General features: G+C 37.2%; 3 protein-coding genes across 3 annotated transcripts; 2 read left to right on the top strand and 1 right to left on the bottom strand.

The window, feature by feature from the left end:
• Positions 1–639: 639 nt before the first annotated feature.
• On the top strand, positions 640–3150 carry LOC116290619 (peroxidasin homolog). The gene is made up of 4 exons (XM_031697691.2): positions 640–1045; positions 1292–1570; positions 1649–2369; positions 2593–3150. Exons 1-4 carry the CDS (start codon positions 904–906, stop codon positions 2975–2977), a joined length of 1527 nt encoding a protein of 508 aa, XP_031553551.1. The 5' UTR covers positions 640–903; the 3' UTR covers positions 2978–3150.
• LOC116290617 (gelsolin, cytoplasmic) lies at positions 3123–15707 on the bottom strand. Its single transcript, XM_031697688.2, has 27 exons — positions 15424–15707; positions 13440–13514; positions 13014–13079; positions 12682–12759; positions 12251–12303; positions 11766–11871; positions 11256–11366; positions 10947–11013; positions 10665–10794; positions 10470–10548; positions 10282–10380; positions 10024–10174; positions 9685–9788; positions 9291–9428; positions 8958–9044; positions 8824–8895; positions 8422–8535; positions 7895–7978; positions 7255–7316; positions 7069–7162; positions 6735–6827; positions 6131–6175; positions 5864–5929; positions 5465–5590; positions 5060–5143; positions 4841–4963; positions 3123–4242 (listed from the first exon to the last, which is right to left on the bottom strand). Exons 1-27 carry the CDS (start codon positions 15487–15489, stop codon positions 4129–4131), a joined length of 2487 nt encoding a protein of 828 aa, XP_031553548.1. The 5' UTR covers positions 15490–15707; the 3' UTR covers positions 3123–4128.
• Positions 15708–17845: 2138 nt separating this feature from the next.
• Positions 17846–27936, top strand: LOC116290638 (transmembrane 9 superfamily member 3). Its single transcript, XM_031697720.2, has 16 exons — positions 17846–18049; positions 19751–19946; positions 20480–20584; positions 21065–21082; positions 21706–21866; positions 22243–22320; positions 22797–22928; positions 23281–23447; positions 23682–23776; positions 23921–24051; positions 24406–24545; positions 24764–24832; positions 25095–25241; positions 25343–25426; positions 25501–25577; positions 26151–27936. The coding sequence occupies exons 1-16, from the start codon at positions 17966–17968 to the stop codon at positions 26216–26218; spliced, it is 1752 nt and encodes a 583-aa protein (XP_031553580.1). The 5' UTR covers positions 17846–17965; the 3' UTR covers positions 26219–27936.
• Positions 27937–27939: the final 3 nt, after the last annotated feature.

Below are 27939 nucleotides of genomic sequence, written 5' to 3' on the forward strand. Positions count from 1 at the left end.
TTTTCTCTCGTGCCACTACCACCAAATGAGTCAGTAGTAAAATGGAGCAACGCTGCACAGTGTCTCTCGCGGAGCCGGTTTTCATTCACAGAATGACTAGCGCCTGGTGTGGGCTCTTAAGTTTGCTTGAAAATACGCAGAAGGTACAATGTGACCTTATGTTGTAATCGTTTTCATGTGAAATTAAAGTAAGCTTTGCTGCCACAGGCATCGACATGACAGAAATACCTTCAGGAATTTACCCGCTTTATTTCCGTTAATAGTTTGACCGAGTTAATACACGTCTTGTCCTGTTTGTGCATATCATATCATGCTCGACCTCAAATAGCTCGCCATTCTTGTACTAGTTCCTGTATTGTCTAGTCTAAACCACCTCGTTAGACTAAACAGTTTGCATAATAATGGGAAGTGATAAAACAAGCATGAGTGCTGTTCCTACCACGCTATCGTGTTTGTCAATTGTTCTTCTTTGTGTCGCTGTTTTAAGATCTGAATATCGACAAAATGATTTAGAGTATTTATATATATATAACAAGTATTCAAATTGGAGGAGAATTGGATCAATGTTCGCCACCAAAATAACAAGAAAAAAGGCAAGTCAATGAAAACATTCTTACGGTGATGAGTGGATGGAAATAGCAGCATGTAAAAGAGTTTTTAACTTGTAGGCTTGGATTTATTTACACTACTCTGTTAGATATTCAACAGTCTGGTTCTCGCTGTAGCTCTTCGAGTCCAACCTCACGTCAACGTCGACAGATTCAAGATCTTAACGACACTTTACCTCAATACTATCTAAAGAAAGAAGTACGTCACGTGATCGGGTCATTACTTAACTTGTTTCGTACCAAAGACCAGAAACTCTGCCTTCGAGGGCAGAAAGGCGAGACGGGAAATCCAGGAATGAGAGGTCCGGATGGAAAACATGGACAGAAAGGAGAGAAGGGAAATGAGGGGAGCAGAGGTCACACAGGAAAGCGAGGACCCAAAGGGAAGAAGGGCAATAAAGGACAACCAGGACAAAGTGGGCTACAAGGACAGAAAGGTATATATGGTATTCTCAAATACTCGACTTATCAACTCTTAACAAAACTAAGGTTCTCAGTTTTATATGTTATTTTTCTCTAATGGATAGGTGGATAAAACCCATGGTTTCGATCGATTTTGTGGACATTTTTGAGATCCAATCAGATTACTTTAGATCAACGCATGCGCACATCAATGGGAAGGGTATGAAAGGAAGGAGCAGACGACAGCTTAGTCTAATGCATTGCTGAATCTTACTTTGTAGGAGATCCTGGTATTTCAGTATCTTCACCGTCTATCTTGGTCGGTCCCAAGTCAGCTACCGTTACTCAACATTCCAACGTTTCCTTCACCTGTAACGCAAGCGGTCTTCCAGTTCCAGATATTAAATGGAGTGGGGAGCCTGGACTTGGTGCAAATCACGTCATTCAAGGCAAGACACTGTGGCTGGTGAACACTTCGTTATCAGATGATGGTGTGTACACGTGTACAGCAAGCAGCGTGTTGGGTAGTGTGCGTAAATCAGCCGTACTGACAGTGCATGGTAAGTGACAACTATTCACAGAATGACAGATCTTTTCATTTAGCATATCGTCAACCTATTAATCTTTACATTACTCAGTTCCAGTCCAATTTGTCACTCGTCCAAAACCAACCGTTATTGAAGAAGGAAGACCGCTCAGCTTGTCTTGCGAAGCCACAGGCAACCCACCGCCGAAAATAACATGGAAGCGGATCAGTGGTTCGTTGGATCCAAGTAGAGTTATAATATCTACTGGTAACCTTACCATCAAATCTACCATCCTAACTGATGCTGATATTTACATGTGCATGGCAAGAAACCTTTTAAATGTTCAGAGTTCTACGGCCAATGTAATTGTCGTCCCTCGTTTGAGGTTCACGTTGACCCCTGCGTCCAAGAATATTAGCTTGAAATATGGAGCTACTTTACGTCTTGATTGCCAGGCCACCAGCGGAGACTTTAAACCTCCTCGTGGAACGAACTTGAATGTTTTAGCCAATGGTACTCTAGTGAAAGATGGGGTTGAGACAGGAGATTCAGGTTTGTATGTCTGTACAGCCAAGAATATAGTGGCACAGATCAGTACAAGAGTATCCGTTGATGTAATCATTCCAAGAACATGTAGCGAACTTAAACGGTTTGGTACTACTTCTTTGAGTGGATTCGCCATGATCGATCCTGATGGTGATGGAGAGGATCCTCCTTTCCAAGTGTACTGTGACATGCAGGATAAACATCAAGTGGGAGTAACTGTCATCAGCCATGACAGTGAACAACGGACTTTAGTACGAGGATATGAAAGCCCGGGAAGTTATTCAAGGTATGACAATCTAGTCAATCTGTCTGGCATGGGTTGTCATTCACTTCATGAATTAACTCTATGTTACAACTTCAGATAATACCCAGCCAAATCATATGTACATAGTAATCCCCTATGATTGCTCTTCTATAATTATATATTAGCGCCGTTTTCAAAAGGACTTGTTTCATACTGAAACAAAGTGCATGACCGGGTATTCTAAGTTGTTCTTTCTTTTTTACAGGAATGTTGTGTACAGCGGTGTAATCACATCTCAACTTGCCAGCCTCACAAGAGTATCAACACGATGCGAGCAGTACATCATATATAAATGTTTTAACTCTGTATTAAGAGGTTTTGGCTGGTGGTCGTCACGTGAAGGGGCAAAAATGGTCAATTGGGGAGGGGTCCCTACAGGAGTCAAAAAGTGCGCATGTGGTCTGACTGATACCTGTGCCAATAAAGGTGGACTATGCAACTGTGATGCTAATGATGATGTGTGGAGAGAGGATGATGGGCTACTAACTGACAAGTCACATCTTCCCGTCTCTCAGCTTCGTTTTGGAGAGACAGGTGACTCGGGAGAAAAAGGTTACCATACCTTAGGGAAATTGAAATGCTTTGGATAATTAATAATCTTACCAAAGGCACGGGGAAACAAATTTAGACTAAAGTGAAAAGTGAAAAAAATTCCGGAAAAGAACGTTTTTTTTGAAATAAAAATTCGACGTCAGTGTCCTCCATAACGCAAAAGAGTAAAAAAGTTACCCCACATTGAAACAAAGTATTTTATTAGAAGATAATTATAGTTATTAACCTAAAGTTTGTAACACATTACGCGTGTGTAAATCTTTCATATTTTGTTAATGTGGATTGTCTTACGTGTGCTTTTGATTTTTCATTATTTTAGTTTACGAGTAAGGGATTCTAACGTTTTTAAAGTTGGAGATTTGCAGCATTATAAATCACTTTCCGTGATTAAAAATGGCAAAAGCATTTGAAATTTATAAAAGTCCTAAAGAAGAAATGCATAGATTAATTTGAAAATTCTATAATTTTAAAAGTTCTTTAACGTTTGTATGGCATCTGTAATATATAAATGACATTGTTTACTTAAAAGTTCTTTTTATATTTTAGTCTATTTAGAATGGATGGGTGACTCCTTTTTATTTTCAGTGATGTGTCTATAATTGGAGGGGTTTCTCTAGGGGGCAGAAGTGTTTCTAATTGGAGGGGTTTCTCTAGGGGCAGAGGTGTGTCTATAATTGGAGGGGTTTCTCTAGGGGCAGAGGTGTGTCTATAATTGGAGGGGTTTCTCTAGGGGCAGAGGTGTGTCTATAATTGGAGGGGTTTCTTTTGGGGCAGAGGTGTGTCTATAATTGGAGGGGTTTCTCTAGGGGCAGAAGTGTTTCTAATTGGAGGGGTTTCTCTAGGGGCAGAGGTGTGTCTATAATTGGAGGGGTTTCTCTAGGGGCAGAGGTGTGTCTATAATTGGAGGGGTTTCTCTAGGGGCAGAGGTGTGTCTAATTGGAGGGGTTTCTTTTGGGGCAGAGGTGTGTCTAATTGGAGGGGTTTCTTTTGGGGCAGAGGTGTGTCTAATTGGAGGGGTTTCTTTTGGGGCAGAGGTGTGTCTATGGTATAACGATCTTTGTATATAAGGAGAGGACCTTGCTTTGATTTTCACCCATCTAAACTAAATAACATATCTCTTATCAATTCTTGTGTGCATGTCTTTCTTTCAGAGGCATTACAAGCGGCAGTTACCTCAGTAATTGTCCTTCTAGAACAACTTGTACTTTTTCTTCAGATCTATTTGCTTCCATCTTGGTTTTGCGTCAAAATCATGTTTCTCCATTCCAAAAATGTTAGCAAACTCCTCGTCTGTCAGATATTTCTATCAAAACAAAACAATAAAAACATAAAATCTTTCAATGGATCCTAGCTCCTCTTAGTTTTCCCATTACAGACCGTTTGACAGTCCCAACGGGATTAATGAACGCTTTACTTTCAACTAACCTTTTCTTTTGTCTTTTGATTGTTTGTTTTTGTTTCCTTGCCTACCTTGCTCTCATTGGTTTCTTTTGTCTCATTCTATCATATATACACTCCTTTCTACCACTTCTTTCTCTTTTACTCCGACAAAGGACTAGCGTCCGAAACGTCAGTAAGTTTTTTCATCTTTTCACGGTGTAAAATTTACTCTTTTATCATTACTGTTTCATTAGAAACACCGGCGCAGCTCGCACTAGTTTTTAGCTAGTTATATCTTCATATTATGAATAGTGATCGCTAAAAGCCAAGGTCGTAATGTTTTTCCATTTCAGACCACATGTCATTCTCTGGAGATAAGATTCTTCGTTTGAGTTGTATCCATATTCATGTGTCTTCTCATGCGCAACCGTTAAACAAAGAAATGATACTCTAGAGAATGACGTGTGGTCTGAAATGGGAAAACATTACGCCCAAGGTAAAGAAGTCTATTGCAGCATTACCTCTTTGATCTTAATATCGATATCCCTTGGCAAGAGACATGTTGGTCGGGTCAGTTCTTCATAGCTGTAGAACTTTTCTGGTACAAACGTATTTGGATTGTAGTTGATAATTTTTTTCGCTTCCTGAGGATCAACATTCATGAGTATTTTAAAATAATGAACATAAAACCGTAAATAATGTACTGGAAATGTACTGGAAGAGAAAGTCGACTGTTATACCGTTTCAGTGATGCGCATGTTTGAGAATTCTGATATCTTTTCTTCGCCCATTTCTTTCTTTATTTCTTCAAACGTCTTTCCTTTCTGTGGGAAAAATAAAGAACAAGAATGCTATTGACCTAATCCCATCTAGACTTAAAATTTTCCACGCGCCATTTCAGACCACGTGTCACTCTATTGAAGATAAGATTGTTTGTTTGAGTTGTATTCATATTCATGTGTCTTGTCATGTGCAACTGTTAAACAAAGAAATTATACTCTAGGAAATTGCACGTGGTCTGAAATGGAGAAACAGCGCGGATTAAGTCTATTTCAAAGTTGTTCATGGCGCGTGGTCTTCAGGAATTGGTACTTCTCTCCCGTCCTCGATAAACTCAGTATACGTTTTGGAATTAAAATACTCACACTCCATTTGTCAAAGTCCCATGCCTGGAAATGACCAGTGAAGTTGAGTGGTTCGTAGCCTTGTTTGACTTGCAGGATAACAGTGTCATCCAGTGTTCTTCCCGATGTGTCTGACTTGATGTAATCCTTCGGCAGTCAATAATGAAGATTATTATTACTATTATCAATTATTAGTAAATGTAAACAGTACATGGTGTACATGGGAGGGGGGAATGTTGGTGGTAGTCAGAGGGGACGCATCTCATTCCTCTACTCATGCACACTACTCTGATATTTCATAAAATCGTTTGACACTGCAATCTTTCGTTCAAAATAATGTCTAAAATTGTGGACTGGAAAAATGATCACCATTTTAACTGTTTCCATTTAGTAACAATATGATGTACTGTATGTCCTTACCATTGCTGTTCTGATGGATTCTCTCTTCTCATCGTCGTTAGCTCCTTCACCTATCCACACAAACACCTGTAAACAAACAAACAAACATGTCTTTTTTCTCATCCTTACAAACAGTGCACGTGTCGTTCGATTGTAATGTACTTGAACATACTTGATAAAGCAACTTAAAATAATCGTTTGCGCAACTCTTTTGATTTACGTGCGCATCGATACCTTGCATTCGTGACAAGGCGCCGCGCTATACCTTCTATACCTTGCGGTCCTTACCTCATCGTACGTATCAAGAAGCATCACATCATCTTCGATAAGGTCCTGCGATACAAACAAACAGTCTCGTTTACTAATATCATGACATCTTGTTCTTTCTTCCCTAATTCGTTTTAGTTTCCAAGGACTTTCTTTTATCGAAAGATTGCTTCTTGGTTCTTACGTTCATAGGAACCAAAAACTATATACAGTAGCTTTGTTGAATCAGAAACTCTCCAACAGAGTGATTTCACGAACAGCCACATTTAAGGACAGAAATTATGCGATATTTTTGCATGACAATAAATATAATTTTCACAATTAGAAGAAAATATTAATTGCTGTTTGCCATGCCACGACATAGTGCCATAGTACATCGTATAGTTGCCGTGAAACCAAGTTCTATTTCAGTTGTCTTACAAATATTATCCACGTACAATAGATTGCGTGGCTTTGCCGTAATCGTGGCAGTACTTTTTCCGAGTATTTGGTTGGATAAAAAGTGATCTCGCGTGCGCATTGATTGGCTCACAGGTTGAGGTGTGGTCAGCCTTATCACGTGAGGGACCTCGTGTACCGTTTACCGTGTCGTGTCTTATCAAAGTCCAGTACGAAGATCACCTACCTCTTGTGTAAACTCCAATATTTCTTCTACTTTGAAAGCCCCAGAAGCGTTGGAAAACTGGAACAGGCGCGGTGGATAGGATGGTTTCTCTTCCTAAAAAGAAAAAATATATAATACAATTACTCTGAATTTGTCATCTTTAAGGCCTAGGAGGAGAAGGAAATGATACACTCCGTCCATTACTATGTTTATCGTTAAATAACAAAGATAAAGCGCACGCTCTTATTGGTCAATGTTCGTGCTCTATAATTCATCAGGGCACGCAGCCTCGTCTTACGTGCTACCTCACATTTCCTTGGTAACGCGGTATTTGCTGATACCAAATCTTAAATACCTCTAATCTCTTTCCTGTAGAGTACGGCTCTCGTCCACCAATGTCATCCCAGAAACTGTCTGGTTCCTGACCCTCACGAATAACTTCGGGCTCCCTGTGGTAATAAAAATCGAGGAATGAAGACACGCGCGGATACGACTCTTTATAATTCACTCACATCCATAGAAATATCAGAGTAACACTCACCGTCCTGGTGTTAAGAAGTCTATGACAAGTCGACCGATACGTCGCTCAGCTGCGCATGCTCCCTGAAGTGAGAAAGATCAACATGCATCCTCGTAGCCAGACCCCCTTGAGTTTTGATGGCTCGAGGAGCTCTGGGTACGAGGTGGGTGCGATACGGGAAGGGAGAACCTACATAGCACTCAGTTGATCTAATGTATTCAGAAAATCTATTGTATTCTACTGTTGTTCTCTCTATCGTATTGGTTGTATTAGGTGCGATTCATTGTATTTTTATGAATATATGCACATTACATCAACGGCTTGCTACATAGGCTCTCCGGGAATCAATCAAGAGTAGTGTATGAGTAATCCACTTGCTTCTCATGCGACCTCTGGGGTCTCAGGTTTGATTCCTAGACTCTCAGCAACACGTGTGAGTAGAGTTTGTTAGGTCTCTCTCCCTTCCTTGATTCAATTAAAGGTTTTTCTTCGAGTACTACTCCGGTTTTTCTTCCAACCGCAAAACCTAATTAACATGCTAATTTAATCTGAGTTATAGTCCTGTGCTGACTCAGCTCAGCCTAGAGGTTTTCCCAGGGTTCGATAAAATTGAGGGTTTTAAACACGCTGCGTGTTCAGTTGAAAGAAGATTGCGTCTTACCGTGCCTCTCCACATGTAAATCTTCTCTGATGTTTCTAGAATAATGACGTCCCCTGAGTTTAGCGAAGCTGCTCTACGTGGAACCTGCGGGAAACGCAAAATGTTTGTGACCCGAATATGACTAATAACGCGCACTGTAATTGGCTTATTGCATGTCAATTGCGTACCGTAACTGTACCATGTGACCTATACCAATCATACGCATTAAATAGATGCTTCAAGGTAGTTTTAAAATATTATTCAAATTTGAACCGTTACAGCATTGGCTAAATGTTTTGTGTTTGACCAGTGAACTAATGTCTGGAAAATGGTGAATTGATGGTTTTCACAGCCGCCATGTTGGATGAATTTAACAAAAGACCTTTCATTATATCATCCAACATGGCCGACGTGTCTTTTGTTTTTTCACTCCTTTGTTAATGATTGCAAACCAGCAATAATTACTCCTAGACTTCATGTTAGTGCACGCATATTCGTGTGAGCAAAGAATGGCTAGAAATACCATGCGGTTTTGTTTTCAAATCTACCTGTATCGCTCTGGCATTCAGGTCTGTGGTTCCCTTGACGTGGAACATCCTTTTTCCTTCTGAATCATACGTGTCTTCTTCACATCCAGCCCGAAAACCGGCTCCTTTTCCACCCTGTCATCCACAATAATCAATTCAATCAGCACTAATCTTTAGGACTTTTGTCAGTACTGGTAGATACAACGGGGAAGGTAAAATGGGACAAAAGATGAAAGCTAAATTGTTAACCTCGAGAGTACGAAAGGGTTAAGTTACTGAACGTTAGGCAACTGATAGTGTTGGAAAATTACAAGTTCTAAGAAAAAATTGATGAACTTAATTCCATGGATATAGATATAGGATAGGGAGTCTTTTGCTGTGGATTAAGAGCTTCCATTCAAGGAAATAAACTGTGCTACTTACTTCCAGGATAATCAACCGTCCTCTGAAGATTCTGAGGAAGTGTTCGGGTTCTTTATTCTGTACTACGCGAACCTATAGAACAGAAAAAAGTTAGATTGCTTTGACTACCGATAATAACTTTGATACAGACATACCTGCATGGCTATGCCACCCATGTCTTTGTCCATTTTGTCCGCCAGCATGGCGGATGTTGCTTTTTCCTCCACACTGCTTTTCACCCCCTTGCAAAACAAGGAAAAATAAACTAGCAATTTGCAATAGATTTATAATATTAAGAAATTAGTCATTCGTATTAATGTATCTCTGGTTGCCGAAGTAAGATTTGAACCCGAAATGTCTCTCAAAATAACGCCCGCAAATGTCTTCATGATCATTGTACTAAGATTCATTAGATTCATTCAGACAACTGATACCAAGGAATTATAGAGCATATACTTACAGAGCATATACAGAGCAACGTTCCTTACCTGCCAGAAGTAGATGATATGGTTTTCTTTCATATTGGTCTTGTAAGTATAAAGCATGATGTAGCAGTCCCCGCTGAAGAAGATCCCGTGTAACTCGCTGCGTACAGGCTCAATATCATGCTCCTCTACGCGCCAAATCTAAATAAAATCACCATTTAATAAACAGAACGTCGGTCTTGGGATGTGAGAAGTAAAAGCGCGCCTGGAGAGAAAGGAATACAAAAGCACAATGCATGTCTAAGACAGTATTTTGGTCATACTATTCTGCAGTAATTCATTCCTTAGATTCTCGATTCAATCTTGTTCAGGGCTTCCCTTCTCGCCCTTTTTTAAGGCGGCGCTCGAAGGGAAGACTCTTCCATTAACACACCTTTTCTGCGCATGTTTTTGTTACCTTAGAAACACCTGTTCCGTCGTCAGGAAGAATTTCTTTCTTGGGGGTAGCTTTATTTCTTTCGTGTAGCATCGACGCGTCGAACTTGTCATAACTTTGACTTGCTATACATAAAATATATTATCTTAGTGTTTATCTACACCAGGTATTTGTATGAATTCTTGTGCAAACTCAGAAATATAACTGTTTTTTTCAAGATACAAAAAATCGTCGTGGTTTGCTGAATCTCGCAATTATAGTTATAACTGCTCTTACAAAATAGTTCATGAAGAAATACTTTTCACGAGAAGACTTACATGGTACACCTTGGCCTTGATAGCCTCAGAAACAATTGCTTACCGACTCCTTTTTTGAAAACTTTTCCCAGCCCAACTTGTGCATTTTGATCTGACCAGTTGGAGAAGAACTGTTTGAAAATTGGCGTCTCTCCTCCTTCGATGACACGTGTTACTTGAGTCCATTTAGGGTAACCTTTCTGTTCTATGAAGTCCTTTTAAAAGATGATATCAAAGCAGTGTATTTTATAATTGTCATTTTTTCTACAGTTTTGGATGAAATACGAAAAGGAATGTAAGAGAATGTAAAAGTTGTGGTTACCATTCCATTCTTCATGGCGCCGTTCTTCTCGTTCTTCGTACATCCTTTACCAACCCATACGAATACTCCACTGCTGCCACAATCAAGTATGAAACAGTCCTGGTGAAAAGAGTACCAAATAATGATTGAGAGGAGGAGGAGGAGGAGAAGGAGAAGGAGAAGGAGAAGGAAAAACTAATTGTGCTTACATTGGTATCCAAATGACTCTTCTTCAATGGCTTGTTGTCAATTAAGGTCATTTCTAGAGTACCAGAAGCGTCAGAAACCCTAAATTCCAATCAGAAAAAATTTGCAGTTCATCACACATCTTTCTTGATCTTGGTCCAAATACTATGTATTAACAAAATACGGCCCCGGCATTTAATTTCAAACTCTACCAGTACCTGTACAGATTGACACTAAGTTGGCTTGATTTTTCAAACTCCATGTCGTCTCCAGAATCGTCTGCAATCTGACACCGCGAACCAAGTACGGTGAAAAATTTCTCTTCAAGACCATGATCCTTCCCTTCATCTGACAAGAGAAAGAAAATAGAGCTTAAGTTGTGGCACGCTTCCTGTCCCATGGTTTTGTTGCCATGAACTAGCTGCTTTCGACCTGTGCTTTCTTTGGTATCAAGAATTTAATTAATTTTTGTGTTTGTAATGGTTTTGTCTGTAGCTTACCGATGATGTGAAGGGCTGCTTTTCCACCACGTTCTTCGTCTTTTATTCTCGTTGCGACTTCTGTTCCCTGAAACCAAGCATCCATACCTCATATTTTATTTCGTCACAAAACCAAGAAGATTTAAGTGTAAGCCGTGATATTACAAAAGTACTTTTCGACAGCGCGCGCGTGCGCGGAATCGTCGTCGTGAAGAAGCATATGTTTTATTGGACGTTACCATGACATCCCATAAGGCACGTGCCGTGTCATGGAAACGCTTTCATTCAAAACCCTATGATGAAAACCCTATTTTTTGCTATCACACACACCTTCATTTTTTCGATTCTGTTGCATTTCGAACCGTTCCAACAGTAGATGTTCAGGCCATCGTCCAAGATGAACACGTCGCCTTTGTTTAGTGATCTTGCATGCAGCTCTACCTACAAGGAAGATTTACAATGCTACATGACTATGTTATACACTATAAATATGTTCGTCTTCAAGTCATATTGATCTTTAATGTTTCATAGGCCAGTCAGGATATTGGGATCAAAAATTAGGGTCATGATGATAGTCGTATATATATACATACATACGAGAAACGTACAGCACTGACTTCACTACATAGACAGTACGTGAGTGCCCAACAAACTGCCAGATATATGTAACATTCAGGCAATCGTATTCGCGCGATGAAAAATAAGACAACAGCAGTGACAAAAATACGTCCGACTACGAATACTTTGAGGAGAAATATAGCGATGTTAAGAGAGAGAGCAAAGGGGGTTTACTCAGATCTCCTGGATCTTTGTTTGCATAAATTATTTCTGTACGTATACCTGGCAAACCCTGACGTTTCGTTTCCCTTTGACATGGAACAATCTCTTCTCGTACACACCACGCTGCACTTTCCTAAAGCCAGACTCTATCCCGCCTTCGAGATATCTGTGAGAATGAATGAAACAGCAATGGCAAAGATCATTACACAACCAATAGGATGACTTCCCCCAGGGAAGCACGGGTGATGTGCGCACGCGCTGCTAATGCGCTCGTCTCTCACCAATGCGACCCGCGTTCAAGTCCCGCCGGGCTCAGTGTCGTATGTCAGTAGAATTGTTTGTTGGTTCTCTCCTGTGCTTCGAGGGTTTTTCTCCAGGTTCTACACGGTTTTTCCTCCCTCCTCAAAAATCAACTTCCAATTTCTAATTCGATCTATCGGTTACCTTGTAATTGGGTCCTAGAACTGGAAGGCTTTCCGTCCACTTCAGAGTGTAAAGTTGGATAAATTTAAATTCAAATTAATGACAAGTAATTGTAATCGTACCTGATTCCATCCTTAAAGTGCGCAAGAAACTTCCTTGATTCGTGTTCTTGTACCTTGAAAGGTTGTATATCAAAAGGAAAATATTACAAGGGCGGATCCAGGGGGAGGGTCGGGGGGGTCGCGACCCCCCCTATCATTCCTGAGGTCAAATGTGGCTTCCTGTGGTAAAAATGCGACCGGGATTCCTTTGCCCACAACATTTTCCCCTGAGACCCCCCTTCAACAAATCCCTGGATCCGCCCTTGTATTATTATGGTGAACCTTCAAATATGACCATGCAACAAAACCCTTCGAAGCCGACCACCAATATTTTAACCGACCATGTCCTAGTTTCAACAACTGACCACGAATACTTGAACCAAAAACAAGTAATAACATCAATCAATTGCTATGATATCTAAATTATCATCTCCGGCGGGTAAGGTACATACTTCACGGTATTGCACAGGTGCTCCTCCCAGATGATCATCCAGCTCGACTGTCTTGTACGCTGCAACTCCTGCTTCGTCCTTTGATGGACAACAAATAAATAAAACATTAGTAAACACGTTTTACGTAACTAGACTGCGCGAAGACCAGAATGGATCTCTTAGATACGTCTCTATACAAGTACGTCTGATGTAAAAAGCTCTACACTTTCATACGCCCTTCTTTTGGGTGGTTCAATTAGCATTTATCCTCAGACGTCAAAATAATAAACAACTCATAGCAAGACGCAAACTCAGTACAAAAATAAATATTACAAACTACAGTATAAACATACTTGCGATGTTTCTTTACCAAGCCAGAAATGGATATCCCATTCAAAATGTGTGTCCACTAATTTCGTCTGAAAATCAAATAGCAAAATTCAAGACTTTGAATATGTTTTCGGTCATTCGTACTTCACGGAGCATTTTTTTGGACACGTTAGATAAAATCCATTTATTTTCATCTCATTTCAATTTAAGAAGTTTCCTTGAAAATACCGTATATCTTGGAAAAACCTTGAAGCTTAATTTTTCGCCGAAAAATAAATTTATTATATGATTGAAAAACACAATAACTTTAAGTTTTCCAGACATGTTTCGGTAGTCCTGCTACCATCATTAGTGTAAAGGTGTTGTCTTCTTCTTGAGAAAATACTTTTTGAATTCCTGCTTCACAAATCTTTTGGCATTGTTGTATAAGATGTTATCCAGTTACGTACCGACAGACATATATAGGAGTCGCCAGAATAAAAGGTGCCGTATGTTTTGGGGTCTTGAGCAACGACTTTCAGTTTCTGAAAATGAGATTTGATGGAAAACATTGTCAGTAAGAATGTATTACTAATGATAAGCAAAGAGAAAGAAAGGAAAAAAGGAAGGAAAGTAGGAAGGAAGGAAGGAAGGAAGGACTGAGGAAGGAAGGACTAAGGAAGGATGGACTGAGGAAGGAAGGAAGAGTCGAAGGATAAAATGACAAACGCAGAAACGATGTTTTTGTTGAAATTTAGGTGCATATTTTTCTTTTTCTATTTTTAGTTTGTTTAATTTAATATCAGGCAGTTAATCTAATTCTATTGCCTTCGCACTGTTTACGAGATTGAATCATTTGTTTATGTTTTGGCGAGGACTTTGACGATAGTGCAGAGTCACAGTTAGTACAAATTCTTTGGCAAAAGTTTTCATACAGTGCGAAATTGAAAAGAAAACTTCGCTCCAAGTGTTTAACTGCTCGAAAGGTCTGGCAGCCTCAAAATATGATCACAACCCTAGTCTAAGAACTCATCAAACTCAGTTTCATTACATTGCACCAATGTGAATGATTTGCCGGAAAAAAGAAGAGGAGAAGCGTTTCTGGATGCAAGCCAGCATTTTTATGTCGCGTTTGTTGGAGATATTAATCTTATTCAAACACAGGTGGCATGAGGTTAATGGATGGGACTGAGTCTTCCTCACTGTTAACCAAAACAAAAACCCTCTGAAGTCTAGAAATGGCTGATACGGATAAAATATTTTGGCTAGTTTCTCTTTAAATATCCGTCCAGGCTTTGCAGAATGGAAAACCGTAACTTTAAATAGTGGGTTAAGTAATATTTCTTCATTTGGATTTTCTTTCTTATTTGCTTATGGATAATGCGTAGAAGATAAATATGGCGAACACTAAGTTGAAATTTTTAATAAATAGTATGTACTTGTTAGAATAATGATTATTGTCACTTAAACTGTATTCTTTTCTTTAATTACTATACTAGTCCAATTTTTATTATTGTGCAGATAGTTCAATTTTTATCGTGTAAAAACTACTTTCCCCTCTAGATATTCAATGAACAGTCATCAATCTTCGGGTACCTAGCATACGTTCAGGACTCACAATAACGCAATCAGACAATCACAAAATCAAGGGCAAACAAGAAAGCGCGCGCTCCAGGCTCAATGCAATCTTCCTTGCATGGTCTTGCATATACACATACAAACAAGACGTAAAGCTTCTGAAAATGGAAAAGAAAAACAGCCAAGATTGTAACCTGCTGAGTGAGAGACGATTTTCAGGATATTTTTGGAATATTTATGTCTTGACGGGTAAATCTTTTAAGCCTATAGCGTTGCCTAGGAGATATCTGTAATAATATAGCCAATTCCCTAAAACACATTCACTAGTTTGCAGAACATCGAATGTATTTACAAATGCTTTTTTGTGGCTGTTTTATTAAGTATCCGCGTAAAGTTTGCTCATGGGACGTGTTAATCCACAAATCTTTCATGCTTCCATATTTAGGCGAGAGTTGCAATGTGCAGACTGATCTGTTATGATAAGATTTGAGGCATAAAGTGAAAATGATCATCCTTAATCAGTAAAGTCAAGATGAATTAATTTAACAGTTCTAACTTGTTCCTTTAAATTTCGGGGGAATTGTATATACACAGGCATATTTCAATATATTATCGTACACAAGCATAAAATGAACACTTTGGATTTCATTATTCGTTTGCCCTTGCTTAAAAAAACATCGAAAGATCCACTTTATATTATATTAAGCATTATTCCAGCTGCATTAAGATAGCAAAAAGTCGCTTGTGTTGGGATATTAACAACAGGTTTGAACACGGAAATGGCTTTTGCACAATGAGAAGTGAGACTAAGGGAGATGGACTCCTTATAAACACGTTAAGTATCACGAATGAATATACAGCTAACTTCGTGCCCACCTCAATTCTCCAAATCTCAAATCCAGGAGTTTTTCCAGCATTTTCAAATGCTTCATCTACGACCATCTTTAAAAGCAGCAGCTTTCAGTTCAGTGGAGAGTTCAATTCCGGTTCACGCTCAAGCGATGCCAAAGTGATACCAAAGTACTGCGTTTGTAGGTCCAGTCAGCAGGTCGCCGAGATTAGAGTCTTTGCTAAACACGAATCCGCTTGCTTCCAGCAGCTAATGTTTAAAGATTATCATTACTTCAATACATAAAAACAATAATTTGAATATGAGACATGTACCAGTCTACGCTGCCAAGCGCTTGGAGAGAATTTCGCTTTAACGGTGACGTCAGCTTTTCGTTTCAAATTCAAATTGGTTTTAAAATATAATAGCAACTTGTTGCTAATCGAAAGTTTGGAATTATAATATTTAAAATCATTTTTATTTAAGGAAATTACTATACTTAACCATTACTAAACTTTTGAAAAGCGCAAGGAGATTTTCTTTTGAATTTTTCAACGGTTGCCACATTTTTATTCGAGAGCACAACTAAAAAAGCTATGTTTTTTATAAAACAAATATTATTAAATATTCATTTTCAATTCGCGTTTTGCGACTAAACGAGAAGGATTTGTTGGCATCGTCATTAACACTCTCTAACTTATTGACACTTTTTTCCAATGAATTTTTAAACAACACTGTTGAAAAAGTATCAATGTCCTTTAAAGTGGCTTTGAATTTCACTTAAAAGTGCGCAGCGTGGGAAAAAAGGCTTTACCGGAACTGCATGCAAGTAGAGAACTATTATTTATCGAGAATTCTGAAAAGGAGTAAAAAATCTTTAATTCGAACCTTGATCAGGTAGTGACATTTATGTAAAAAGGCTTCCAATTGGTTTGTGCCAACTTGTCAATAAAAACAGGTACAAAAATATACGTTCTCGAAAAAGCAGCTTCACAACACTCACCAATCTAGTAATTTATTTATTTATTTATTTATTTATTTATTTATTTATTTATTATCATTAAGCTGAACAAAACTACAGAGGCCAGAAATGCATATAGGTAATTCAGATCGTATGGTTTGGTCTTGCTAGATGATTGTAGGGTGATATTTTTAGTTTGAAAATTACTACTACTTTGCAGCATCCGATTAGTAATCGAGCTGTCTGGAAAAGTCAAAGGGTTAGGGTGTGACGAGCGCCTAGAGTACGAGCATTTCCCTGAATAATACAAGAACTCAATTGCTATTCGGTTGTCGAAAATATAAAATGGCATTCAATTTATATTTGTGTCACTTGGATATTAAATATTTTCCTAGTGTTACGGTATTTATATTTAGAACAATGTATGGGCTTTCTGGAATATATATATAAATGATCAATCTTTCATTAGAACTCTGGAATACTCTATGAGGGATTTGCATTTTATTTTCACTGTTAACGCGCACGCAAGCTTGTTGAATGTATTCAACTTGCGCACTGAAATAACACACATAAATATTAAATACCCCCCAAAATTAAAGACTTTGTTGGTAATTATAAGCCCTATATAAGCCCAATGTTAAAACATTGGACTCTTTGCGCAATGTGTTTAGACTATGCGTGACAGAATTTGAGGCAAAATGTGCAGTGCGCAGGTGCGTGACACTTGACAAATGCATACGCTTCAGTTCTTTTTCTTATGCTTTTATTTTTACTTGCACACGTATTAAGAAACAAGTGAGTTCGAATCCTAAAACTAAAGACAGATGAAGCGCTAACAAATAACGACACTTTTTGACAATGACAAAAATATACTTAAGGGGGTAGGATACATTCACGCCAAGAGAAAAATCCATAAAACTTAAGGAAATATGAGTCGCCATATTAATTTTTTTAGCAGTGGCCTGCAGTTAATGGTGATAATACCTATAATACCGTCAAAACTCTTTGATATTGAATTATAATTAGTACACGTAAATTCTGCTATTTTAGCTGAATGGTCCTGAGGGACTAGTACGTCTCTATGGCAACAGAACCCGTTGATGCTGATTGGATCGCCATTTCTATCATCCTACTTGTCAAACTTCGCTTTGAATTGCGCCTTAATTTACCTTAAATATATTTGTATTTATGGAGAAGCTGCACTCTCAGTGCAATAATATTGTTGCGGAGAAATAAATAATTACAAAAAAAATGAACACAAGTCATGTGATCAAGAAAATAAAAGGAAGTGTCTCGAAATAAAAAAAAAACGTAAAATAGGCCTACTTCCGGCGATGATATCGTACACTGTATGTATGTAATATTTTTCGATACAGCAGTGGATAATGACAAAAAGAGAAAATCTTTAAAAAAAAAAAAAAAAAAAAAAAAAAAAAAAAATCAAGTAAAATTTAATGATTTCCCGTGAGTCTATTCGGTCGTCACTCACTGACGTGGCGTCCGTCACCAGGCTTTCCCGGCTACAAGCGGCTGCAAGACGTCCGCCATCTTTGAATTTTGGAGTTTGTGTTGAAAATCCGTGAAAATCGCGGATACTATCTTCCCATCACGGATTCTTTCTAGGATTTATGATGACTTTAAGACATCTTGGACCTCTTTTGCTTATCATTTTAGCATTCCAATGTATAAAGGCCGACGAACATAACCATATTGTAAGTAGGGTATTTCATTTATTTTTGACTACTGTTATGGAAATCGATCACTTGTGTGTTTTTGTTCGCTCACCTTTTTTGTATTAAATGATAATATTATACTACGATTTTACCCTCATAAATTCAGGATATCTACCTAAAGATTTAAAATATATTTAGAAAATCTTTTTAAATTTTAGGAAGCCCATGTAATGGGAGTTTTTTGGGAGGTTTATAACAACCAAATAGCTCATTATAATTAACCACGAAAATTTCCACGTTGGCAGTTATTGATTTACTATATTGACTTCAAATTTTCCAGCAATACCTCTATTTGGAGGAAGGACTCTTACTTAGCACTCTAGATCTAGTTGACAGGAAAAATTGTAGATTTTCTTGTCTGTTAAATTATATAATTGTACTAATCATAATGTTGTAGGGATTGTTTTGCGATTCCAATCACCGGCAATGATCGTGAAATCACACGATCAAAAATCTATAAAATCCTGTTTTTTCATTAAAATATATACAAAAGATAAACCAATGGTGAAAAATCAACCACCAGATATTTATTTTTTATTTATGTTTAAAAATATTTCCCCACATTGATATTTATTAATTGATAGGAATTTTTTTATCACTCTGATGGTCAATTTTTGCAAGTTTTTGAATAATATTCAAACTACAGTAACGTCAATGCAACATATTTTCATTTATTTTTTTTGCATTTAATAAAAAAAGTACACTTGATAGAATCTGTACCAGACATATCCTTCCCGATAAAAGTTCTCAAACTTCAGCCACTCATAATTATATAGCTTAGTTTTGTAGATCCTTTTTTTGTTATTCTACAGTATTTTAATATTCATGCATAGCATTTCATCTATTTTTCTATCACAAATCAACAAAAACCAAAACTCTATTCATTAGAATTTGTTTTGAATAATTTATATAAATTTTGTTTTATGCCACTTGAATGGTGTAGTCTATCTTTAATTAAGATTTTAAAGATTGTATTTTGTCTAAAAAAATATCCTTGTATGAAAATGCTTTCTTTTAACCAGCTGGAAGTGTATCAACTACTATAATAGGAGCACTTCCCACTGGTTGGTTAATGAAGTAATAATATTACAGTAAATCAGACCAGATAATTGAGAACGAAACCCATCTTCATAATTTGCTATCTAGTTTTTTAATGGATTCCAACCTATTGACGAAAACTGAGTCTACTTGTAGATAGGCTGTAACTATTGCATAGTACTTCATACATCTGTTTTATGCCGTCGAAGTGTAGGACATTGTAGATAAAATAATTGTCATCTCATTTGAGTAGAGTTTATTAGGTGTCTACCTTGATTCAAGGGTTTTTCTCCAGGTTCTTCAGTAGTGTCCCTTTATCCTCAAAATCCAACATGCAAAATTCCAATTTGATCCATGAGTTAGCCATGCCATAATTAACATTGATAAGCCCAGAGGCTGTTTATAACTACTAGGTTCTAGTTGGGACTGTTTGAGTGTGTCAAATACAATGAGTGACTAAGAAGGAAGCTTCAACATTGTGTAAAAAAGTTTGGAACTTTACTGATGTTTTGGACATTTGTTAGAGTAAAAGGAGGTTGTTAAGTTCAGGGTTCAAAAGATTTTCAACATTTTTCAAAATAATTATCTTTTGATATGTGTTAATCAAAGTCATTCTCATAGACTTTTAATATATATTTTTAGTACAAAGATGCAGAAGAAGTGGTCCTATGGATGAACACTGTTGGCCCATACCATAACAGACAAGAGACGTACAATTTCTATTCCTTACCCTTCTGCCGAGGAGAGAAGAAAACCATTAGCCATTACCATGAAACCCTTGGAGAAAACATACAGGGTGTTGAATTAGAATTCAGTGGATTAGATATATCATATAAAGGTAATCATAGCAAAAAAGCTGCAATCGAACCTGTATGGGTCACCTTTCTCAGTCTGCTGACTATAATATAGCTTTTAGTCTCCCATTGGGGTGTTAAATGTATGAAGGTTAAGTTGTGTTATCCTTGCCTTCAGGGGTTTTTGCATCCCGCAGATTTTCTCTTGATTGTTTGAGAGAATGTGAAAGAAATATTCAGATGTACTGCCATGTTATATTTTTTGCAAATTTTTGGATATTTGTTCGTTATCTACAATGGAGTCTCACTCCCATTATCTTGAACTTCCTAAGCATCAGGGAAAAGGTTTACGGGAGTAAAATATTGTAGTGCAAGTCCATGGGATGCATCTTCAAATTCAAGATAATGGGAAGTTTGGGATAACATGGAATGTTTGAGATAACAGGACTTCACTTTATTTCAATCTCACTTGATTCATAATGTAATAGCAGTAGAGCATCTTTGAAAATTTTCATAAGTGCAAGAGATAACAATTGTGGTGGTATATGTGGTATAAATGTCTTGTCTATAATTTCAGTGAATGTTCCCCCAACCAAGTACTGTGAGCTTATACTAACACAAGACAAGTATGAAGCCCTTGTGTATGCTGTTCGCAACCATTATTGGTACCAAATGTACATAGGTAAGAATATACTGTAATATATGAGCTGAGCTAAGGGTATTTCTGGTTTCAGCTTTTCCTACCTTCTCTTAAACCATCCCTAACTAGTTCAAACTGGTTATAGCTGTGCTCCAGGGTCATACATGGACTGTTTAGTGGCTGCCAGAGATGTCTTGTAATTGCTTTCAGTTCAACCCCATTAAGCTGTGCCACTGCTGTATTTGTGGTGGTAATAAGGAATAACCTTAGTTGGATATCATATATATAAATATTTCAAGTACGACAGTGGCAAAGCTTATTTTATATGAGTTGATCTGATAGCATCATCACCTTCAGCACATCAGCCCCTGTTTTCTTATGATTTGAAAAGTTCAAGTTCAATCGGTTGCCATGATTACCATAAAATATAGAAATTTTATTGAAGACTTTTACTGTTCAGAATGATATAATATTTCTGGATGTTTCTGAATGAAAATTTATTTCTGTTTTTCGTTGTTTCAGATGATCTTCCTCTTTGGGGTAAGTACTTGTGTTATTGATGCAGCTGCTTCTGATATATAATGTAAATGTAACTTGACCAACAAGTGCTTACATCCCTTAGTGTTTTGTGTGGATTGATTTGGAAAGATCTCCTAACATACTTGATGTTTATTATTGCCTCTTCAATATGCATCAAAAATATTTTTAGAAAATTAGTATATTTTAAGTATATTATATGTTATAAGTATATTATAAGTATTTTTATTGCTGGATTTTAATTAGTTGATAAAAGTCTTTGAATCTCTTTGACAAACACTGAACACCGTTGAAAACTCGGGATTCAGCCGATGAACATTTTGCATGAGAAGGAAATGGCATCTACATAAATGAATCAAGAAAATGGCCAGTCCCCAGTTATGATGACTGGCCAAATCAGTCTTAACTCAGTCATACCTTGTTTTTAGCCTAACATTACTGGTGAAAGTGACTGGCAGGGCAAAGATTAAACGGAAAAAGCTCCAATTCCGGCCTGACATTGTCTAATGACAAGCTGTCTGTTAAGCCCTGTTTCTGTATGTCAACTGAATATACATACTAATTTGACCATAGAGGGTACAAGGACTGGGCTTTGATTTTTATTTATTTCTGTTCTTTGTTTAAAGGAATTGTGGGTGAGATTGGAGAGAATGGTGAAGAATATTATGTGTGGACACACAAGAAACTGGAGATTGGTCACAATGGAAATAAGATAGTGGATGTCAACTTGACCAGTGAATCAAAAGTCAAATTAACCCCTAATGCCAAGATAGTATTCACCTATGAGGTAAAGTTTACCCATGGAACTTATCTGCTATTTTTCTATTTCAGATTGCATATACTTTCCTCAAGTATTACTTTGCTTATACTAATGCAGGGCTTAAAATAATGGTCAGTAAAACGCAGGTCATGATGACGGGCAAAATTAGTTTTGTGTACCTCTGTGATACCTCCTTTATGGCTCAATGTTACTGGTCAAAATGGCAAAGATTTGACCAGACACATTCCAATTCTGGATGAATATTGCCCAATTGCCAGCCATTATTTTAAGCCCTGTAATGCTGAGACTGATCAATCTTTCCTTTCATTATTGACATATAATAAATTACATAGTGTCTGTTGACATAGTACTTCAACATGTTTTTTTTTTTTCAATCATCCAGGTCAGATGGAAGGAGTCAAACATTGAATTTTCCAAGCGATATGAAAAGTACCTTGATCCCAGCTTCTTCCAACATAGGGTAAGAAACCCTTTGATTTTCCTATATTCTTAATTATGCCAACATTGAAAAATCTACAGAGCCTTGCAATGTAGTTCAGGTGATTCATTTCTCATCAGTCAAATACGTCACATAACCCTTCAGGGTTGTTAGTGACCTGGGAAAATCAGGGAAATCTAGATCAGAAACATTTGATTAAGGAAAAATGGACCAAAAGTCAGGGTATTTTTGAGACTGTGCAAATACAAAAAAACCTTTTCAGGAATTTGAGTTTCTTTCCTGGGGAATTCTGCTAAAGAGGCTGTAGAATGGTATATATCCTTTCCTTTTTTGGCTTGGGGTGCCTTTAAAATCAGTAAGAAATGTGGTTTAACCAGTATTGTATCTTACATAGATCTATTTGCAGTGTATCTTTGACAACTGTAAAATTCAAAGAAAGTTACTTAACATGTATGTATTATTGTATGACTGTTTTTGATAATGTGTATTTGTTATAGATCCATTGGTTTTCCATCTTTAACTCCTTCATGATGGTAATCTTCCTGGTGGGTCTGGTCAGTATGATTCTGATGCGAACCTTGAGGAAGGACTACGCGAGATACAGCAAGGATGATGACCTTGATGATATGGTAAGCAATATAAACAACCATCTGTTCCTAAACTGCATTGACTCCCATCAAAAAACATCCAAAAACAAGGAAAACGTTTGAAAGAAAAATGGTTTCAAGCAAGCCTCTATGCCAGAGCAATTCATCAATCTATGTGTCTGTTCTCTTATTATTCATAGTTGTCAGCCACTCAGATTGCGAGATTACACTTTGTTATGATAAAAAATATGCTATCTCTTTTGTTTTGGTCATATTGTTTTCTGATGGGAATCAAGATTAGAGTTTTCAGTTATCTGAATTAAAAATGGCAACTCTCTCTAACTTATCCTGAGTGCTGTCCATCTTCTTGACTGTGTCCTGTTTGTATTTTCAGGAGAGAGATCTTGGTGATGAATATGGGTGGAAACAAGTCCATGGTGATGTATTCAGGCCTGCATCACATCGTCTTTTATTCTCCAGTCTTATTGGAACTGGCTACCATCTGTGTTGTGTTGCCTTTCTTGTGGTGCTTTTCACCATTATGGGTGACCTCTACACAGGGTGAGCTTATCTCCTTTCATTCTAATTCTAACAATCATGCTTATCAATAAGCAATTGGATTTCTTGTGTTATTTTCATAAAAACATCATAATAGATTGCCATCATTGTTGAACTCTTATTATAACAGTCCTGACTCTGTGTCATGAAAGCTTGCTTCTGATTTCTGGTCTTTGTCTTTCAGAATAAATATTAGTGTGATTACTAATGCATGTATATTTATATAATCTATTTTAGGCGTGGCTCCATCCTCAGTGCAGCCATCTTTGTTTATGCTGCCTGTGCACCTTTAAATGGGTACTTTGGAGCAGGCTTATATTCAAGACAAGGAGGTATTAACCTTATCTGACCCATTTTACATATTGAACTGTTGATAGCTGCTGTTAGAGTGCTTTCCATAGAGCATATGAAATATTTTCCTCAAACTCAAAATATTTTTACTCCAACTTACTTGGCAACATTTTTCTGACTGCTAGGGAGACAGTGGATAAGACAGCTGGTGGTTGGTGCACTGCTGTTCCCTAGTTTAGTGTGCTGCACAGCCTTCGTGATCAACTTTATTGCCATTTACTACCATGCATCAAGAGCTATTCCATTTGGAACAATGGTAAGTACATGTAGGTCACTGAAATTGTCTGCCCTTGGCAAGAGGGTCTCATAGACTTAGATTTATTGTCTGCATGAGTTTGGAACTATATTAACCTATATATTGGACATTAGTCTTTCATCCTTCCTTTATTCTGTTTTTCTTCCCTTTTACTCTGATGAAAGATAAATGTACAACATTTTAGTACAGTTCTGAACCACTTTACAGTGTCCCTACTTATTCACCAACTTGAAGTTGTGGACTAGCACCTTAATTTGCTTTGCTTTGTTAAAGATTTTGCTAAACTAAGCCTATGTTGAGGATTTACCATTTACCATTGCTGTTATTAATTGTGGACATTGTATATTTCTTTAGGTTGCTGTGGCGTGCATTGTAATGTTTGTAATTTTACCATTGAACTTGGTTGGTACTGTCCTGGGCAGAAACTTAGCCGGTGCACCCGATGCTCCATGCCGCGTTAACACTGTCCCTCGGCCTATCCCAGAGAAGAAATGGTGAGTCACTATCCTAGCCTTGCATTAACAAAATGCTACTCAAGGTCTACATGTGTTTCTAAAGGAATTTTTCTGCTCAATCATCTAGATGCATGTTGTTTCCTGCATCACCATCTGTTCTTGTACACTACACACTTATTTCTTCTGTTTGTAATATGTACCATCATAAGGATTCAATGAAGGATATTTTATCATTTCTTTTTTTATTTCTACATCAGGTTTATGGAGCCAGCAATGATTGTATGTTTGGGTGGAGTACTGCCATTTGGCTCCATATTTATTGAAATGTAAGTAGCCCCAAAGAGTTTATTGGTACAAACAGCAGAAGCTTGATGAGCAATCTGTCTTTCCTATTATTTTTTTGACACAAACACTTTCAAATGAGCTATCTCATGAATGTAATCTGATGATTTTGCTTCACAGTGGCCAGCTTTTGTTATTTTCTGACTACCAACAAAAAAAAAAAAAAAAAAAAGAAGAAGGACCAAAAAAGAACCACACATGAAAATGATTCTAATGCCTTTTTTCCTGCCGTTTTTTCCCATCTAGGTATTTCATCTTCACATCCTTTTGGGCCTACAAGATCTACTATGTATTTGGCTTCATGTTCTTAGTATTCCTTATTCTTCTTGCTGTTACTGTTTGTGTCACCATTGTCTGTACCTATTTCTTACTCAATGCTGAAGACTACAGATGGTAAGCAATAATGCTGTTTTGAAGGATTTTAGGGGAATCAAAAATATATGCCATCCCATGTTAATATTGTGAGACCTAATTACTCTTTGGTTGTTATCTAGGCAATGGACTGCATTCCTTTCATCGGCATCCACAGCAGGATATGTCTACATGTATTCATTTTACTATTTCTTTTTTAAGACAAAGTAAGTTTATTTAAACAATAGTAGCTGATATATATTGAACCTTTTACTAAAGTGCTATCTTTTGTATTTTGTAGAATGTATGGACTCTTTCAAACTACCTTCTATTTTGGCTACATGGCTCTCTTCAGCATAGGTCTTGGGATTATGTGTGGTGAGTATCATAATGTAGTGTATGCCTGAGAAATTAATAAAGATATAAAAGAAGTGGGAATTAATAATGGATTCCACAGAGTGGTTATTCTTCCACTGGATTTCAGTTGGAATTTTTAAAAAAAGTTGATTTTTGAGGAGGGAGGAAAACCGGAGAATCTGGAGAAAAACCCCTAAAACACAGGAGAGAACAAACAAACAATTCTACTCACATACTACACAGGAGAGAACCAACAAACAACTCTACTCACATACTACACAGGAGAGAACCAACAAACAACTCTACTCACGTACTACACAGGAGAGAACCAACAAACAACTCTACTCACATACTACACATGAGAGAACCAACAAACAACTCTACATACGACAATTCTGAGAATCATCCCAGTTAGCCTTGATGAGAGGTGAGCACTTTCACCTCTACGTTACCTGTGCTTCTCTCATGGAGTTTACCACAGATTGGCTTGATTGTAACATTGTCTCTATCTCATGCCTGTATAGGATAATTTTGATATCAATCATCATGTCTGGAAATCAAACTATCACTTACTCATTTCTATCCCTATTCCAGGTACCATGGGCTACGCTGGTGCCAGTATTTTTGTCAGGAAAATCTACTCCACCGTCAAAATTGACTAAATACATTCACAATTACCCTGACTGGTGACTTCAGATGCATTGATGATATCCAATAAATATAAGAACTCTGTATAGATATGGTATTACACACACATCTTGCCATGAACTGAGAAGGAAAAATGGATACCAGAACACTGTTTGACATCTCTGGAAAATTTAATCCATATAAATAAAATATTAGTGTAAATTTGATAATCAAAGATATCTATAAAGTCAGTACCATAGTTAAGTCAGGCATCAGCAGTTTGCTAATATGGTATCCACGGGAATGAAGATGAATCCATGTCATGTAATGTAAAAAATCTGGGCCAGAATGTTTTTCTCAATGTCAGTGAATTTATCTCTTAAAAGAAAAATAAAATAAGAAAAATAAGTCACTAGATAGCAGGCGTGTGCATGTATTTAGTTAATTTTAATCTTAATGTTGGAACTGTTTTTTGTCTTATAATGAGGTTCTTTGAAGAAAAATACCTGTAAAGAGGCTAACTGCTTTAATTGTACAGAGAGTTTCCGAGGAAACCAAGTAAATAGTTCTCACTTTATTTAAGGAAGTAGACAATGTATGACTTGACTTCACAAAATGTATTGTGCTAAAGCTTGAGAAGTAGCAAGTTGAAATTCATTTGAAAGTACTTTGTGCCTGTAACACTTCTTAAAGTGGATTTCGTTTGACTGTAAAATAGAACAGTAATGGTAAGAAATCAGCCTTTTCATAGTTTAAGAATCGATTCTACTGCACATGCGATTTTATCCCGAATTTCTCACCTTTTGTCTAAACCTTCTTTTGTTCTTAATTAAACAAAAGGTGCGAAATTCGAGATAAAATGGAATGCACAGTGGAATCGATTCTTAAACTATGAAAAGGCTTATTCGCAACCTCCTTTGTACCATTTAGATAAGTTTCATGAGAATAACTGCTGTATGAGATTATTGCTTATCTTAGCTTAACCAAAATGCTAATCATGGCATAGTGCCTGATTTTCACAGTCACTTCAAGTCTGCTCTGTAGAGGCTTTGCACCATCATGTGATGGCAGCCATGACAGGAGGCAGGAACAACTGAATCTGAGAATTCGAAAAGAATAGACTATTTTTGTGCCTCCTGTCATGGCTGCCACCATCCGATGATAAAAAGCCTCAAAAAATGGTCTTAATTTAATAAACTTAATTTGTGCATACATCTATCTCACATCAACAAAGCAAGACCAATAAGCACATGATTAAAGACACCAAGACTGCACTCTATTTACCATAAATAAAATGTTAGACTTTATTGGTCTTTTTGATATTATTATTGATAATTTTCTTGGATATTGGTTGCTCTTGCTATAGTTCTTACCTAGAAAACCCTGAAATATAGTTGCATTATTAGTGACTACAGTAGAGTGCAAACATTTAATCTGTGAAACACATTACTAAATAGTACAAAATAGTGCTAATTAAACAATGGAAAACAATGGAATTTGCATGTAATTGTGCTATTTAGTATTACCAAAGTTCCACGGTTGTATTGTTTGCACTCTAACAGTCAAAGTACAACAAGAAAATAATGCAATTATTGGTGATTTTTTCACACGAAGGAAAACCATGTTTGCATTTATATGCTTTGATTGAGATAACAGTCACGACAGGGAAATCAGCCAATACACTGTGGCAATCAGAGTAGTTTTTAATTTAATCATGAATGAATAAAGTTGAGAATAAAATTGTGAACTGTCATGT

This window comes from Actinia tenebrosa, unplaced genomic scaffold (assembly GCF_029948245.1).
Source record: "Actinia tenebrosa isolate PJP-AT-01 unplaced genomic scaffold, QUT_ActTen_1.0 PGA_scaffold6__47_contigs__length_16458017, whole genome shotgun sequence".
Classification (NCBI taxonomy): Eukaryota; Metazoa; Cnidaria; class Anthozoa; order Actiniaria; family Actiniidae; genus Actinia; species Actinia tenebrosa.